Below are 16092 nucleotides of genomic sequence, written 5' to 3' on the forward strand. Positions count from 1 at the left end.
CAAGAAGTCCCTGAGGAGGTGTCACTCCCTACGAAGTCCTATTTGGGACAAGAATGTGGGTACCTGATCTCGATTTTGAAAGCACAGTGACAGATAAAAAACCATTAGACATCAATAAACGTTTGGCTGTTTTACAGGATCTCAATTAATTTCTGGCACTACAAAGCAACGTGCAAGTAAAATGCACCGCCACTGGGGAAGTCAAATCAGCCAAGGCAAAACCTGTCTGGATCCCAAAAGTCGGGGATCTTGTCAGAGAAAAGATTGTGGACATGAAAGAATTAGGGCCATCATACAGAAAGCCTGTACCTGTCCTGGCTGTCAAAGGTACAAGAACAGTACCTCTTCTGCCGGCAAAAAAAGAAAAGAGATTGGTCTCCATCGATCTAATCAAACCACACTATGTGGCAGATACTCAACAGTACACCTCGTGGGCACCTGGTAGCCTATGCTCTCCTCTCGCTACCATACAGGAAGTTCAGACAAAGACTCAGAACCATTGAAGAGTCACCAATACAAAATAATGGACTTTCCAACTATGAAATGGAACTTGTTCCTGTTGAAATAAAACATCAAAACACAAACGAAAGCCAAATATCAATTTGGACTATCTCCAATATCTACATCAATATGGCTCTACAAGAGCAGTCTGTCAGTTCAACAAAACCTGCTGAGCTACCAATAATAGATCAAACTGTATCTGGCTACTCCATCGATACTTCTCACTGGATCCCAGCGAACCTGAAACAACACCAGCTCCAGTTTCCAGTAAGCAACAAATTCATGATTTCTACACTTTTCTGAAAAAGACCTACCTGGTCTCACCATGGCTACAACTCTTGATAATAACTGGAATACTGTTTTTTCTATTCTGGATTGGCCTAGTGACTGTCTTTTGCTTACTCATGAATGGAAACGATCTCCCAGAATGCTCTGCAGTATCAAATGTGAACTTGGTTCTGAAACCTTAAACAGCATCTCATTGTGAACAGAGACCTGTCCTTCGTGAACATTACAGCTGTTCCAATTCCTGAAGGTATAGTTTGGGACAGAGTTTCATATGATGTATTTGGTCGCACTGAAGTTTTGAAAATTTCTTATGTGTTCAAAATTTCTTTAAAATTATATCATTACCCCCAGTACATTTTCTGACAATTGAGATTTTGACCCTGTAAATAATATGTTGTCTGATTTAGAACAATCTGCTGCATTTTCAAGCATTTAAATGTTATAGAACACAACTGATTACGACACAATGTACTGTTACCAACTTTATGGTCATCAATTTTTACATAAATCCAGTATCCCACGAAACGTTTTTACATACCAGCAATGGGAACATTGCCCAACACCACCAAAAAACTGTTTGAGAACATTTGCACATAATTTTTCAGAGTTTAACACTTCTGACCTGACCTCATATTACTATATGTTTGCACCTACAACTGCACAGAAAAATATGCTAACACAAACAGATTTATTCTGCATCCTTTATTTCCCAACTGTCTGAACAAGGTTTCGACTCATGGAAGGACACAATAGGCATAACATCAGTCTAGGGTTCAAAGTAAAGGCAAGTTCAGGGAACAGAAGCATATTTCAAGCGAGCCTCATTCCACAGCAGATAATTTTTCTGAATGATACTGTGCAACAGACCTCATGTCTTGGACCAGCCAAGAACAAAGATTTGAACACACCTCAGATTCCCTCACCATCACACTTTGAGGGGTGGCAAAACTTTACAACACATGGTGGGGATACAGTAGACAACATACATTATAATTCATCAGACAGCCAATTTGGAGGGGATGGTTAGTTAGGTCGACAGACACAAATAGATGTCAGACAAGATTCAGAGGTACCACCGAAGGGTTTAGTATCCATGGGCCGGACCAACACTATGTACAGCGAAAACATCCAGGGGTGGTGACATCATACAGTGTTGGGAAGTTATGCCTCGATAGGCTAAAATCCTCGACACTGTCCCAGGTGAAACAACACTTATCATGACTATCAGAAGACATGGATCTAAGGGACTTTTTATTAGGCCTCTGAAAGCCACGTCAGAAATGTTTCTTATATGCTGTTTATTATGAAATCTGGAAAATCTCTCAACAAGAAGCCATGGAGAGACTCTGTGAAATTGATAGAATTAATCTTGAAAAAGCGTTAGCTGTAGTCGATAATGGTATGACTACATTAACATCCAGGATTGATTCACTGGGCAATATTGTATTTTCTGCTATAGATATATTAGAAAAGGATTTGTACATACTTCAGCATAGGCAGTCTCAATTACGTTTTATTATGTTGCTAAGCTGGACACTACAATCATTACGCTCCAGTTATGCGCCTTCGAGATTTATCAACCGCATGTCCCTGTTCTCTGCATACAATCTTACTAAAAAACAGATAACTATGGCACAAAGGGGAGAAAAATATACAATGCTGTGTTTTGAAAAACTGGACCAAATACTTTTTACTGTGGCAGAGTCACCATCAACAGAATGGTTAATCCATGGCCATATAACATTACCGGTCCCAACTTTCCAGTTTCAGTATTGCTTAGAACAACAGCAGGCAGGCAGATATGAACCGATGGGTAGGGAATTTATCAAGGAATCTGGGAAATTGCCACACAGATTTTGATGCAGGAGTGGGGACATGGAAGCGTTTCTAAGCCCTACGAACTGCAAGAAGTCTTTACGTGGATCTCTCATATGCAAGGATATCATGCTTCACGGGGCCTGTAACGGTTCAGTTGCAAACTTATCCTGTCATTTGAAAGGGTTCCTGGCTGCCGTGATCAATCCGGTGTTCAAGTTGCTCTCAAATGGGAGTTACTTGATGCTGAATGATCAAGGTTGTTGTGGGATGCTTCTGGGCATTGCATATCTTGTCACTATAGACTCCAGGGTCACTTGTTGTATGCAATTATTGTTTCCACCGACCCACACAATCAGGGAGGCACCGTTATGGCCTTCGGTGAATGTTTCCTTTATACGGTTTGATATTCTGAGGCTGGTAAGCACCTTTCAGACAGTCTTCGGAGTGATTCCAAACTTGATACACTCCATATTTGGAAGCATTTTTGGAGGACTTCCACTAATCCGGTTACTAATAGCAGGAATCCTGATTGTAATTTTTCTGCTATGCAATAGACGTCCCATTCACCATGGACATAGAAGAAATGCTCCTGGAGCGCCAATACCATGATCGCATGGTACTCCATCTGGGCACAGCTCGCCTTTGCGAACTGAGCGAGTATTGGTTCCTATCATTTAGACCAGTTTGGATCGACTGTGTTCTGCCTGTCCTCCGGTGCCTGTTCTGCGGACAAGAATGTGTGTTGAATCTCTAACACTTCCATCAGTTGCTCCAATGGACATGGATGCTTTACTGGACTTGATAACGGCCGATGTACTGCTGTGTTCTCTGCGTATTCTCATGTGGATGTCTGCATTCTTAGAACCACCACAGGATGCTTCAGTTCCTCTTGGAATGGATACTGGCTCCTCTACAAACATTCAGGCCTAGGGTGTCACACAGGCTTTCCCAGCATTGGCTGTGGGCAAAACAGAAGATCATCTGTGCTCGACTGACCTGATCTGTGAGGTGTTGCAGGGACCGTCGTCTGCGATGGGATGCAGCAGTGACTCTGCGTCTCCCAGACAGGACACCAACATTTGGCTCATTGTGTGCTGGGAACGATTTGACCTTCTTCAAAACAATCAAATTTGGAATTTTAAACTACTCACACTATTCTTTTTACTGAACAGTTGTTCAAACTATATATATGACATATTTTAGTAAGACGTCTACTGCTTAAAAAACAATTTTAGCACTTTTTAAATTTTAATCATTTTTTTTATTTACACCCTATTTTCTGGACTAATTAGTTGTTTGTGTATAAATGCCTAGAAAGCCTTGTATATTCGGATGAGGAGTGGGTGTTATGTTTCATATAGGTACCCCAATATAGGCTCATGTAGCAACCTAACCTCTCACCTATATTTCCCCTGCCATTACACTACATAACAGATCTTGGGACTGACCTTTTACCTAGTTACAGTACTGCCAACAGGACGTGGGGTTTTCCCTGAAAACTAGCCGCATCCATTATGCATGAGGATTCTTGGAAATTCAGCAGGACTGCCATATCCTGCATAATAACTGTGTATGAAGGTCATTCCTTCCGTCATCCTAAGTCTGACATGACACAGCAAGGTAGATTCCCTGAGGGTACCACTTAGGTAAATAAACACCATATCTTTGCTGAGGCAGGGAGAGTAAAAAAAGGACTTCCATGCTGACACACTGATACAAGACGCTGAGGTTTCTGCAAGCAGACACTCCAGCTCGCAGTGGTCTGGCATCCCTTGCGGGGTGTCCACCTCAAGACCAAGATGGGGTCCCACAGTCTCTCACTTCAGGTAATGGGGTTGACTTTATCCTAGAGGGATTCTTGGCTCCAAACCTACATACATGCTAAGTACATTTAGGTACATCTAGTTAGGGTTGCATCATAGGAATACACATTATTACTGTCATGAATTTTTATACCTGCCTGTATTCATTGTTTTAGCACTATGATAGAAATTAACCATCCTTTTACTCTGTTGGTGCTTAAAATCATCTATATCTGTATGATGGTTGTCTCAGCACATCTATTTTACACTAGAATGAATTTGGTTCAATAAATGCTTATTGAAAATTACCCACCATTTATTCTGTGTATCTCTCTGAGACAAATTGAGAACTAGTGACTGTGTGAAAAGTACTGCACTGATTCCATGATCCCTAATGGGACAGAGTTGTCATGTTTGATAGTGGGCAAGAACTTTTATCTCCTTGTTAAGAGGGGTTTCTAGTAGCATTGTGAGCTGGCTAGTATACAGGCAAACATACCCGGTGGGAGTGTCTGGAATCAGTCTGGACACCAATCCCACAGGCTATGTTGTCTAAACGTGCAGATCCTGTATAGGCTTATAGGAACTACACAACACACCTATTCTTAGCTACATTTTAGTAATATACTGGAGTCTTGCGATTTTAATTAGGGTTGATTCAAGATTTATTGTTCAAGTTAAAAACTCAGATTTTACCTTTGATAGCAGATAATAGCCAAAGTGTTCACATCCATCAACCCTACTACTTTTTGCTGTGATGGTGTCACTGCCTTACTCCTTCCATTCCAGGCCCCACCTCTCCTTTATTTCTTCTTATGTGTAATTAGCAAGCCTATTCCCAATCCTAAAAGCAGTAAAACATGTACAAGATTTCCATCTTCTCACAAGAGGGTTTAAATGTAAAAACTTTTGTTTCTTTTAGATTTACAGGAATAACTTCCTTTGGATGACCGTGTTTCCTTATATTGAATAGCATCAATACCTAGCATTGCTGTAACAATCTAAAGGCCGTGAAAAGTAACTTGGAACAATTTTGCCAATGCATTGCAAGGTGCACAGGTTGTTTAAGCCCAGTCATCGTGTATAATTCCCGAGGGAAAAAGGCTCCACAACACTTTCATGTGGTCATACCGAATGCAGTATAGATTGTTTGCAAAGAATATGTAGGAGCAAGATTATCTATATTCTTAAACTTTGAAAAGGTTGGTATTTGTGCAAATTAATACTCAACTGCTTTTAGTCTTATGTTCATCAAATTGGGATGTGGTTACCCCATTTTATTTATACCATTTATAAAGCGCACTGTTACCGAGCGGTGTCCTGGCACTGAAATGATATGATGTCTCCCCAAAGTGACCGTTGGTTTTTAAAGGCCGAAAAGCCAGGTTTTGATATTTTTCCTAAAGGCCATCAGGTTCGTACTTTGTTTCAAGGCCAGGGGCAGGGCATTCCAGGCAGAGAAGGCTCCAGAAATGAAGCTTCTGCCTCCCCATTGTGCTTTCCTAATCCGGATAGTCTTAACTAGCCCTTTGTTGGCCGACCTCAGCTGTCTGCCTGGCGTGTACAATTGAAAGTTCTGTTGGAGAAAAGATGGACCCAGTCCATGCACTGCCTTGTACACAATACACAGTGACTTAAACATTATCCGTTTGCACACCGGGAGCCAGTGCAGTTTTCTCAGTTCCTGTGCCACCGGGGCAAACTTGGGCAGGCCAGTAATCAATCGAACGGCCGCATTTTGCAGCACCTGTAGCTTATTGAGCACCCCTGCTGGGCTAAAGCTCTTCACAAAGCAAAATTGTCAAGAAGAAATCCACTTGGCATTGCACATACCACTCGGATGACCCCACTAGTTGGAGGACGATAGCTGGAACTCAAACCAACCTATGGATTCCCATGGTTTCACTGTTGTGCCCGGGTTACAAGGGGCCAATGATTCTTGGTCATACGTTGACCTGCTGCTGCTGATGGATGTAACCACCTTATCCTTCTCTCTGAGTGCAATCTCAGCATCTCTTTTTCCGGCCCTCTTTGCACCCCTAAATGAGGTATACATAGTGACTTTGGTGAAAGATAGCAGATGATTTACTCTAAATTGCGTGTCTCTCTGAATCTACTAGCTTCTATTCCTTTTATAGAAGAATCTAGATGCCCGTTGCATTTTAATAATTCCTATAATCTGATGTAAATTTCAACATTTTTAGTATTAAAAGACACAAGCATGGGTGGGGATAGTGTGAACAGTTCAAATATATAACGAGCAGTGGCAGTCTATGTTCTTATGCCAGATGCATGCACTTTGGCCAAATGTTATTTTAATTGATTGCTATAGAAAGTTATGCTGCAAAGCATTTTAAATTTACTTTTTAAGAATTGTACTGAGCCAAGTCTCACGTTCCATGCTGGATCTCGGGTGACTTATTAAACCACCTATCAAATCCTACATGTATGGAATATATAGTCATCTTACCTAGCCCTCCGATAGTAGACACTGTGGAAGGGGTACTGTTGGCAAAAAGATCCATTGGATTTGTTTCCAGAGTTGTTGGCTGGAAGGCCTGGTCTGCAGGCACAGAGGGTTCAGGTTTTGATGCTCCAGTTGCAGAGAATATGTCTGAGCCAAATACATCATTGAGTGGCTGCTGTGAGCAAAGATTTTTACATTTATTGCCATATAATACACATTGGATACATTTTGTCATATTAAAAACTTCATTCTGTGCAATGCACGTTAGACTACAAAATATCATTAAAAAGAATATGATTATTCGATACATGTTAGCACAAGACATGTATAGGTTAACAGTGATAATGGTATGTATACATCTTCAGTAGGGTTTAAAAGCCTTGATTCAAAGGTTATAATAAACTAACCTACAATCATGCACCTACTATCAAAGTTATTTGAAACTTCAGCTGCAAAGATGAACTCATCTGGTACTTACCTTTCACCACCAGATCTCTACCCCATGCACATATCAGAGTTAGCAATGCTCTGAATACCCAAACTGTACATACATCAGAGCCTGGGGTGGATGCTTGCAAATTGTACAAGGACACATCAATGCAGTTAGTGCATGAAGGCTACTGTTAACAGTTTTCTGCTTATTCTGTCTAGTCTTGTCTAAGTTCTATTTCTATCCCTAACCTCTGGAAGCAATAAAAGATAGTTTATGCACAGATATAAAGAACAGCTTTAAAATGAAGCATCTATTCCTGTCTCATAGCAAATTAAATTATTTATTATTACTTGTTATTTTACTGTACAATCCCTTCATATGAATATCCTGCTTGATATGGGCATGTGTAACCTTTCCTTTGAGGGGCACCATTGACACAGTGAGATGTCCTAGTGCCTGACTGGATATAGATGACTATTACTTTCAGGGTTTTGATAAATGAAACATCATTCTCTTTTTGCAAGAAAGCTAAAGAAGCCCATGTTATGCGAAGAGTGAACACAAAAATCTGAATATTCAACAGGATCAGATTTTAAGGATTAATCCTTGGCTATTGGGATTCACATGGGTCAATTGACAATGTAAATGGCTGTTGATACTGGCAGAGATATGGAGTCACAATCAAAATAAAAGTAATACCTTGTAATAATAATTCAGAGCCCTAATGGAACCCTGTGAAACATTTGACTCTCATGTAGCGTAGAAGAGTATGCGTCATAGGGATGTGCCACTCACACCCAAGCTTTTGGCTCAGATTATGTTATGTTGATTTGTATAGCACACTAATCACGCAAGAGGGTATCCAGGTGCTTAGGCAAGGTGTGTAGATGTGTGGTCCAAATGTGCTCATAAGAGGAGCAAGGCATTTAACTTCTTGTGTAACTCAAGAAGTGAGGAGGAGGCTTTGATGTGTTGAGGGAGGTTGTTCCATGTCTTGGGTGTGATGTGGGGCAATAAGCAACCTCCAGTTTTGCTTTTGTGGATGCAGGGAGTGTAAGAAAGTGAGAGTGAGGCAGAGCATAGGTGTATGATGGGTTGGTCAAAGTATATGGGGCTGTTCATTTATTCTGGCTCTGTAAGGCTTTGTGTGTGTGTGTGAGAAATTTGAATTGGCTGTGCAATGGAATGGGGAGCCAGTGAAACTTACTACAGTGTTGATCGATATGGGTGTGGCGTGGGAGGTTGAGTATCAGTGTTGCGGCTATGTTCTGGACGGTCTGGAGCCTGGGTAGTTATTTGGAGATTCTGGAGTAGAAAGTGTTGTTGTAGGCCAGCCTGCTAATGATGAGTCTGGTGTTCTGAGGCAACCATATGAAGATCTTTTGCATCATTCATAGGATGTGGAAGCAGGATGTGCACACTGCGTTGACTTGAGCCGTTATGTTGAGCTTGCCATCTAAGATGTTCCCTAGATTTCTTGGGTGGTCTGTAGGTGTTGTTCCTAGCTCCGATTGCCACCAGGTGGAATCCCATGGGGATGTTTGTTGCCGACGACCAGTACATCCGTCTGTAAGAGTTAAGCTTCAGGCAGTTGGTTCACATCCAATCTACTACCATGGTCATGCAGTTGGTTAAGTTGGTTCTGGAGGTGTTTGTTCTGTCTGTCAGGGAGAGGAGGAGTTGGATGTAATTTGCGTAGATGACGGTGATGTCTAGCGCTTGGATGAGGTTGATGAGCGGTGTTATGTGTATGTTGAAAAGGGTAGGGCTGAGGGTTGATCCCTGTCGGTCTCTGATGTGAAGAGTGGCAGCCTCACCCTTTGGGTTCTTCCAGTGAGGAAGGAACAGATCCATTTGAGAATGGATCCTTGTATGACAATCTCTTGGAGTATTCTTATGAGTGTGTTGTGAGGGACAGTGTAGAAGGCCGTAGATAGGTCGAGGAGGATGAGAGACACTGTTTCTCCTTGGTCCAGGATATTTTGAATGCCATCAGTGGCCGCGTTCTTTCTGAATCCTGATTGTGGGTTGTCTAGAAGATGGAGAAGTTCAAGGAGGAATGGGAGTTGCTTGTCGATGATCTTCTCACTCATTTTGGCTGAATACGGGAGAAGGGTAGGAAAGTTGCTGAGTTGATTCGGGTCGGCTGTGGGGTTCTTGAGTGGGGCGTGGATTTCTGCAAGTTTTCATTCATTCTGGAAAGTGAAGGACCTTATATAGCTTCTAATGATGTGTTCTCAGGTTGCAGATATAGTGGGGGCATTGGTCTGTGGGGCCCTCAATGGATGGTCTGCATAATTGCTGCTGTGTTACTTCTGGTGATTACCATCTTGAACATCTCTAGGATAAGGTTTTGAATAATATTTACAAGGCCTAGATTTTAGTGTGGTTATCAGAAGCTTTTCAGGGTGTTGAAAACAGTGAGTGGAAACCTTAAGTTAGGAAAATTTAGAACTTCGAAACTCTTGGATATGATTACCTTTTGATTCTCAGCCAGAATGATGCATAAGCAAACACAATATAAAGAAAGTGTGCTGGATGAACATCTGTACTGCCAAGAAATTGTCAGAGGCAAAAAACCTGTGTCTAGAAATACAACTGTGAACAGAAAAAAGCAGTGACAAGAGTCTTGGGGCAAAATCAACTCCTCTCTCGTTACCTGGATGTATTGTAATGATTTCTAAATTACAGTTTAACATTGGCAATTAGTAATGGTTTGAATATTTACATGACCAGCTCAGAGCTGATCCTATTCTGGGTGATAAACACTAAACAAAAAGTTCTTTTTTTTATGGAAAAGTCAGTGAAAATGTACCTGCGAATTAAATCTTGCAATTTTTCCAGCAGGCATTATTTTTCCTTTTGCAATGCAAGGTAAGTTACGTCTGTCAGTACATAATTTATCAATTGTGGTAAATCCTCTTCTCATTTGAAATTTGCATATCGAAGTAATTAAGGCCTTATTTGAGTAGCCCAGCATTTCGAGAGGCAATACAGGACCCATCATAAACCAACAGTACAGGGTGAAGCATTTATATGTGTGGTGTTACCTCTGCTTTATGAGTCTTCAGGTTGAAATGAGAACAAATTCGACCACGTTTTACAGAGTGAAATTTGTGCAGGAAAAATGTGCAGCATTTTCTCATCACTTGTCAGGAACGAAATTCTCTTTGTGCCAGAATCTAGATTACTAGTGCACTAGATTATTATCCATAATGCTCACAGACTTGAAGGTAGCTATACAGGCTCAATAGAAACAAAACACCCGTACAATGACATGCAACACATGTTCCTTTTCCCGCGAATATCTTGGAAGTGACTGCATTAAGCATCAGGTTGACCGCTTGCACTCCTTTGTCATAAAGCGACATGCTTCTGAGCTTTATGATACACCTGCACCATACTGCAGGCATGTTCTCAGCGTTGATGGTAAACATACTTACCTCCATGTACAGAGCTAGGGCAGCATTAAAATAATAAAGAACATGTGTTTAGTATTAATCACAAATGCGAAGAAGCATGCACATGCAAGCAGAAAAGTGAAATTAGAGAGGAAGGGAATATTTGAAGTGAAAATCAGAGGTGCATTGCAATCACACTAACAGGGACGGTAGATGTGTTATCAATTCCCTATCTTTTATGGGGGTACTCAGAGCTAGAGAATGGGATAGACATCCGTCACCTTGCCCTTCGTTAATGCACATGCTTTTTGTATATAACATTCAAAAATATCACCTTAGCACTTCGCCTGCCTCTTCCTGGCTTGGAGCTTTGTGGTGGAGGGCTGATGGCAATGGGGTCACTGGAAGGGGGCTGAACAGCATCGGCCTTGTGACTAGAATTGCCATTTGAGTCCGGTAGCACTCCATTTTGCATGGGTTGTCCTTTGCTCGTGGCTTCCACAAATGGGTTTTGGGCAGATTTGATCACAAAACCATTCTGCTCCTTTAGTGGTACCCCATTGTCTGTCCTCGCACTGCCCTCATAAGGCCATTGGCCTGTCTTTGTGTCCTGTTTGGCAATTCTATTAGAAATCTCCTCAAACTGATGGCCAAAGTAGTCAATATCTCCATTTAGGGCACCATTACTCACAGAGCCGTTTAAGGATCTATTCAAATTTTCTTTGTTCTGATTTGCATATTTGAAAGAATCAAGTGAAGAAGAGTATTTCGATTTGTCTTGTGCTGTGAATGGATCATCACTAAAAGGATCAGGGTTAGGGGTAGGAAAGAAATCGAGATTGGTAGAAAAAGGGTTTTCAGGCGAGAAAGGTGACTGCGGCTTTGGCCGTGGAAGAGAAGAAGAGGCGGTGACGTTGCCATTCTGTAAGAAAGGATTTCCTTTTATACAGTTCTGATTGCTGTCGATTTCAGTGTTAAGATCCACTAATAGGATATCTTTACTTTCCTATTCATTTGGAAAGAAAATGACATATAATTAGTTGAAGAAGCAGGTTCATGCACAGTTTTATGACAACAGGTTTCAGAGGAGTTGTCTTATTACTCATAAATGACCTGGAAGCAAACTTGTTTCTAGAACGAACAAAGGAAATTAAATTGGCTTTTGCCATTTATGCTGTAGGTGTACATAAATCTTTCGGCTACAATAAATATTGGTGTGCAAGCAAAATATGTTATCACCATCAACATAAAACATCCTGCAGCAAGCATACACACATTCAGCTATGTCTCTGGTCTATTCGCTGTATACCATAATATCAACTGCACAAGCATTTAAATGTCATATTATAATATCGAAAAGCAACATTTGAGTTAATGACCCAATTAAAAATGTGCTCAGAGTTCAGAGTTGGCCAATAATTGGAACTACTGGCCGAATAAGGATTATGAGTAACGTAGGAATACAGAAAATCTGTATTATCCCTCATGCAGAAATTTTCAGGAAAAGTCTTGCAAATGGAAAAGAGGTCAAAATGACAGAAACACCTGCAGGATGAGCCTCAATACCCAACCTTATCCCCATTTATGAATTTAAAACACATAATAGCCCAGTAATTCGGCATCGTACAATATTCCTAATTCCCGGTATAAAATTGCTGATGAGGGGTGTTCCAGATCACTCATAATCAGAATTTTTGAAGGCACAGTTAGTTTTGGACCCATAGCTTGGCATAACCACATCACTAAGAGAGCTCATTCATGCATAACGCACACTCAGGCCCATGAGGGGTCACTGATGTTACCTAGTGTCTCCACTCATCCAACTGAGAAACTTCATGCCCGCTCTTAAAGACTGGGGAGACCCCAAGCAGACACTTGTGGAGCAACAGGTTCATTCGCCTCTCTGCAACTGCTGCATGTTTTTATGCACAGTCACATAGTATCTGTGTGCAGCTCCAAATAAAACTAGGCCTTTTTTTCTCAATGAAACCGGTGCATGACCCCAGTGTGCTGGAGATGTTGGGGTTTGTAAACATTTGCATACAACTTGGACTTGCACCTGGCCCAGGACATGCCTTATGACAAAGCAGTTTAAGAGGGAATATGAAAATAAACAAAAGCCATATTTAATTCTATTAGGTGTCTAGATTAGTGCTGGCTAATGGTTTTCCTTCTCGTTGTGAACATTGAAAGTGTGTGATATTATATGTTTAATTATGTCAAGAAGTTATCTGGTGTTGTTTTTGAAAATGTTGGGTAAAGCCTACATTAAATAAAACTAGCAGATTAAAAAAATGGATTCAAATGGGTATATTGTTTATTTACAATTTGAAATCCAGCCCAGATTTTGTCTATAGCTATGAAAGAATTTAGGCAAATATATTTAGAAATGTTTCCTTGAACTTAAATGTCATTCCTAAGACATTTTGGCAAAATTCATTTATTACAGTTTGACAACCACTAACCAACTGAGCCTATTAAATAGCTTCCACTAACGCTTAAGTTATTTATAACATTACTAGGACTATTTACATTTTTTAAAAATATAATATTTTTAGCTAATTCTAGAACGCTGCCATTAGTATAAAAAAAACAAGTCACCTTTTTTGTAAGAAAATCTAATTTGCTATGATCTACTTTTTTAACCAATTCTAAAAGTTTTAAAATATGCTATTGAAAACTGAGGCGCACTTGAATAAAGCCTCAAAAACATGTTGTAAAATACATAGCTTTTCAGAAGACAAATCCAGAAATACTTTCAAAATTGCAATAATTTACAAGTGTTTTAAAATGTCTTAACAGCTTTATCTGGCAGCAGAAACGTTGTCACAGTTCAATAATACTAAGCATTTGAAATTAGTTAAATGATTTAGAGGAGTGATTAAAAATGTGTACTTTTAGTTCAAAAATGCATGTTTTGTTTACACCATTTCTATAAAATTGTTGAATCATTTTAGAAAGCTTCACATTATTTTAAAGCCTAGTTAACTTTACAATATATGTTATAATTTTAATATTTTCTAATATTGTAAATGCAAAGTAAAATAAGTGGTTTACATTTAATTGCTATTACAAAAACTATAGGATATTCTAATACATTTTTAATGGAAAAGGAGTTTTCAAACTTTGACTGCTAAAAAATCTATGATTTATTAAATGACAGGACTATTTTTAAATTGTTTTACATTTTTATGTATTGATGATCTATAGTTATGACACTAGGATAAAATACCAAACTGAAATCATGAAATAAACCATCATAACAATGAGTGAAATAGGCTGTTACATCATGTTACCTGTGTCCTTCCTTTTGATGGCAAATTTAAAAGAAATTAGCAAAGTGTCACATTTCACACTTAAGAGCAAAAAGAAAACAAACAATTATGTTTTGAAGTTCCATTTCATTATCCTGTTATGATGTTTTTCTTACACATTTAGACTCAACTTACAACAGGTAACTGTACGTAGTAACCTGCACCACTTTAAATGTGTTGCATGCTGTTTCTCTTGTACAACGGTCACTTTCTGTTGTCTCAAACATTATGACATAACAAAAACAAAATGGTCATAGAAAATATAATTTAAATTTGTTACATAATGAATACCATGACTATGGTCCAGTGTATTCTTTGTTATATACAGCCTGTCACAGAAGTCTAATTTAACTTATTTTTCTCTAGTTGAGTGAACAACTGAAGGTCAAAGGGTATTTTAAAAGGGACTGATATTCCCTGCAGCAGATAAAGTGTTATTCACTGGTCTTTATTATTAAACCATCAGCAGGTCCTGGACAACATGAAAAAGACTCGGTTTACAGAAGAATTTTCCAGACTTGAGGTAGCGTCAAAACTGGGTTAAGTCAGGAAAGATGGGCCTGATGTATGAAAGTTCTTTCTGAACTTGAAGGACAATCTTAAAAAAGTCTTAAGACATCACAAACCTTTGCAAATCATGCCTGATTTCCATTAAATTGGCCAGTGAAACCGATAGTAAAAATGCAAACATTGCATATTTTGCCCTTACTTTTAGTCCATTTGCAGAACATAGTTTAAAATGCCTCAGTCTGCTTCCTGGAAAGACTAAAGAAAGGACAGACCGAAGGCAGGAACACGGAAAACCACTGAAAGTTAAACTGTTCACATTTTAGTGGATGGAATACATTGGTCATAAAGGACAATCAGAATGGTCTCTAGACCTATTCCTTATTCAGAATAGGCGATTGGGACTAATCAGAACTGCTGAAACAGAGTAGTGTGTCCACAATCTGAATGTTCTGATGTATTAACCCCCTTCTAATTTACTGCTTGCAGCCTATCAGAATAACTGTGGCATGGAAAGCAGGTGTCTTGCATGTAGGCCAACCATCTCACAGTAGTCTGTGGATTGCTGAAGGATACCAACTAATGTTAATATTTTTTATAGAATGGTAAGTAGAAGAGAATTGTAGAAAAAGTGAATTTTCACAGGAATATGCTTCTGCTTATTGCTGACTTTAGTCAGAACCCTAGTCAAACAGCTCCATCTTTTTGCATTAATTTTGTAAAACTCCTTAGTGAATCGAGTCCTGAGTCTGGTCGTCAGGGAGTTGGGCATACAGCCTACTATGGGTCCATCTCACTAAAACTCCTAATTCATGCGAGTAGTAAGCCCACATTCAGGGAACTCAGACAAATAGAATTTTGAACTCACTTCGAAATGTTCTATGGTAATATTAAAAATGTACATACATTTATGTAAATTAAATATACATGTTACATAGGTCCTTTTGTAACCAACTTATGGTACTCAATTGTTCTTGGAAAGATGACAGTTTAAAGTCACACTGCTGGAGTTCATTACTGTGACTGGCTGTTAAAGAGGAATTTCAAAAGCTACTCAAACACACACAGCAGTTAAATAGGGATTTCAACACCCACTGCTGAAGCCACTGAGCTTATATAAAAATTATGCTGGAGTTTCCCGTTCAGTTTATTTCACTTGGTAGTACTTTGGCACTTTTAATTAATTATTTTTATTTGTTATAATTGCATAACAATACACATGCAGTCTGTTAAAAATGTTTTTAATAAACAGATATTCACTGTAAATGGTAGCTGCTACTTTTGCCCTAATCTAGGTAAATACCTTTGCATACCTCAGAAAGTGAATCCAGGCATCATATTCAACTAATTGTGTGCAATGATGTGTCCTCTGCAACTTAGTGAAGAATGTTACTTTGCAAACTTCGTGAACTTTATGAGTGTGAACAATCTAAAAATGCCCATATTTATAGGCAATTACACTTGCTAAAATGTTTTTGCAGGAAAATCCACCCATCAGCATGAAGAACGTTTGAAACTGCCCACCCTTATTTTAACCCATTGCACTTTCCGTTGTCATGAG

General features: G+C 39.5%; 1 protein-coding gene across 6 annotated transcripts in view; it reads right to left on the reverse strand.

Annotated features, from left to right (window-relative positions):
- Positions 1-16092, reverse strand: part of DAB2 (DAB adaptor protein 2) — a 293826-nt gene that overhangs the window by 45472 nt on the left and 232262 nt on the right. For 4 of the 6 annotated variants that reach the window (XM_086960573.1, XM_086960569.1, XM_086960575.1 and 1 more), the window contains 2 exons: positions 11045-11716; positions 6880-7051 (listed from right to left, as the gene is read on the reverse strand). In XM_086960573.1, coding sequence (XP_086816699.1) covers positions 6880-7051; positions 11045-11716 — 844 coding nt within the window. The remainder of the gene's footprint in view (positions 1-6879; positions 7052-11044; positions 11717-16092) is intronic. The other 2 variants (XM_086960570.1, XM_086960574.1) reach the window with 1 other exon arrangement.

The sequence above is a fragment of the Lissotriton vulgaris genome, chromosome 3_1, assembly GCF_964263255.1.
Source record: "Lissotriton vulgaris chromosome 3_1, aLisVul1.2, whole genome shotgun sequence".
NCBI classification, from domain to species: domain Eukaryota; kingdom Metazoa; phylum Chordata; class Amphibia; order Caudata; family Salamandridae; genus Lissotriton; species Lissotriton vulgaris.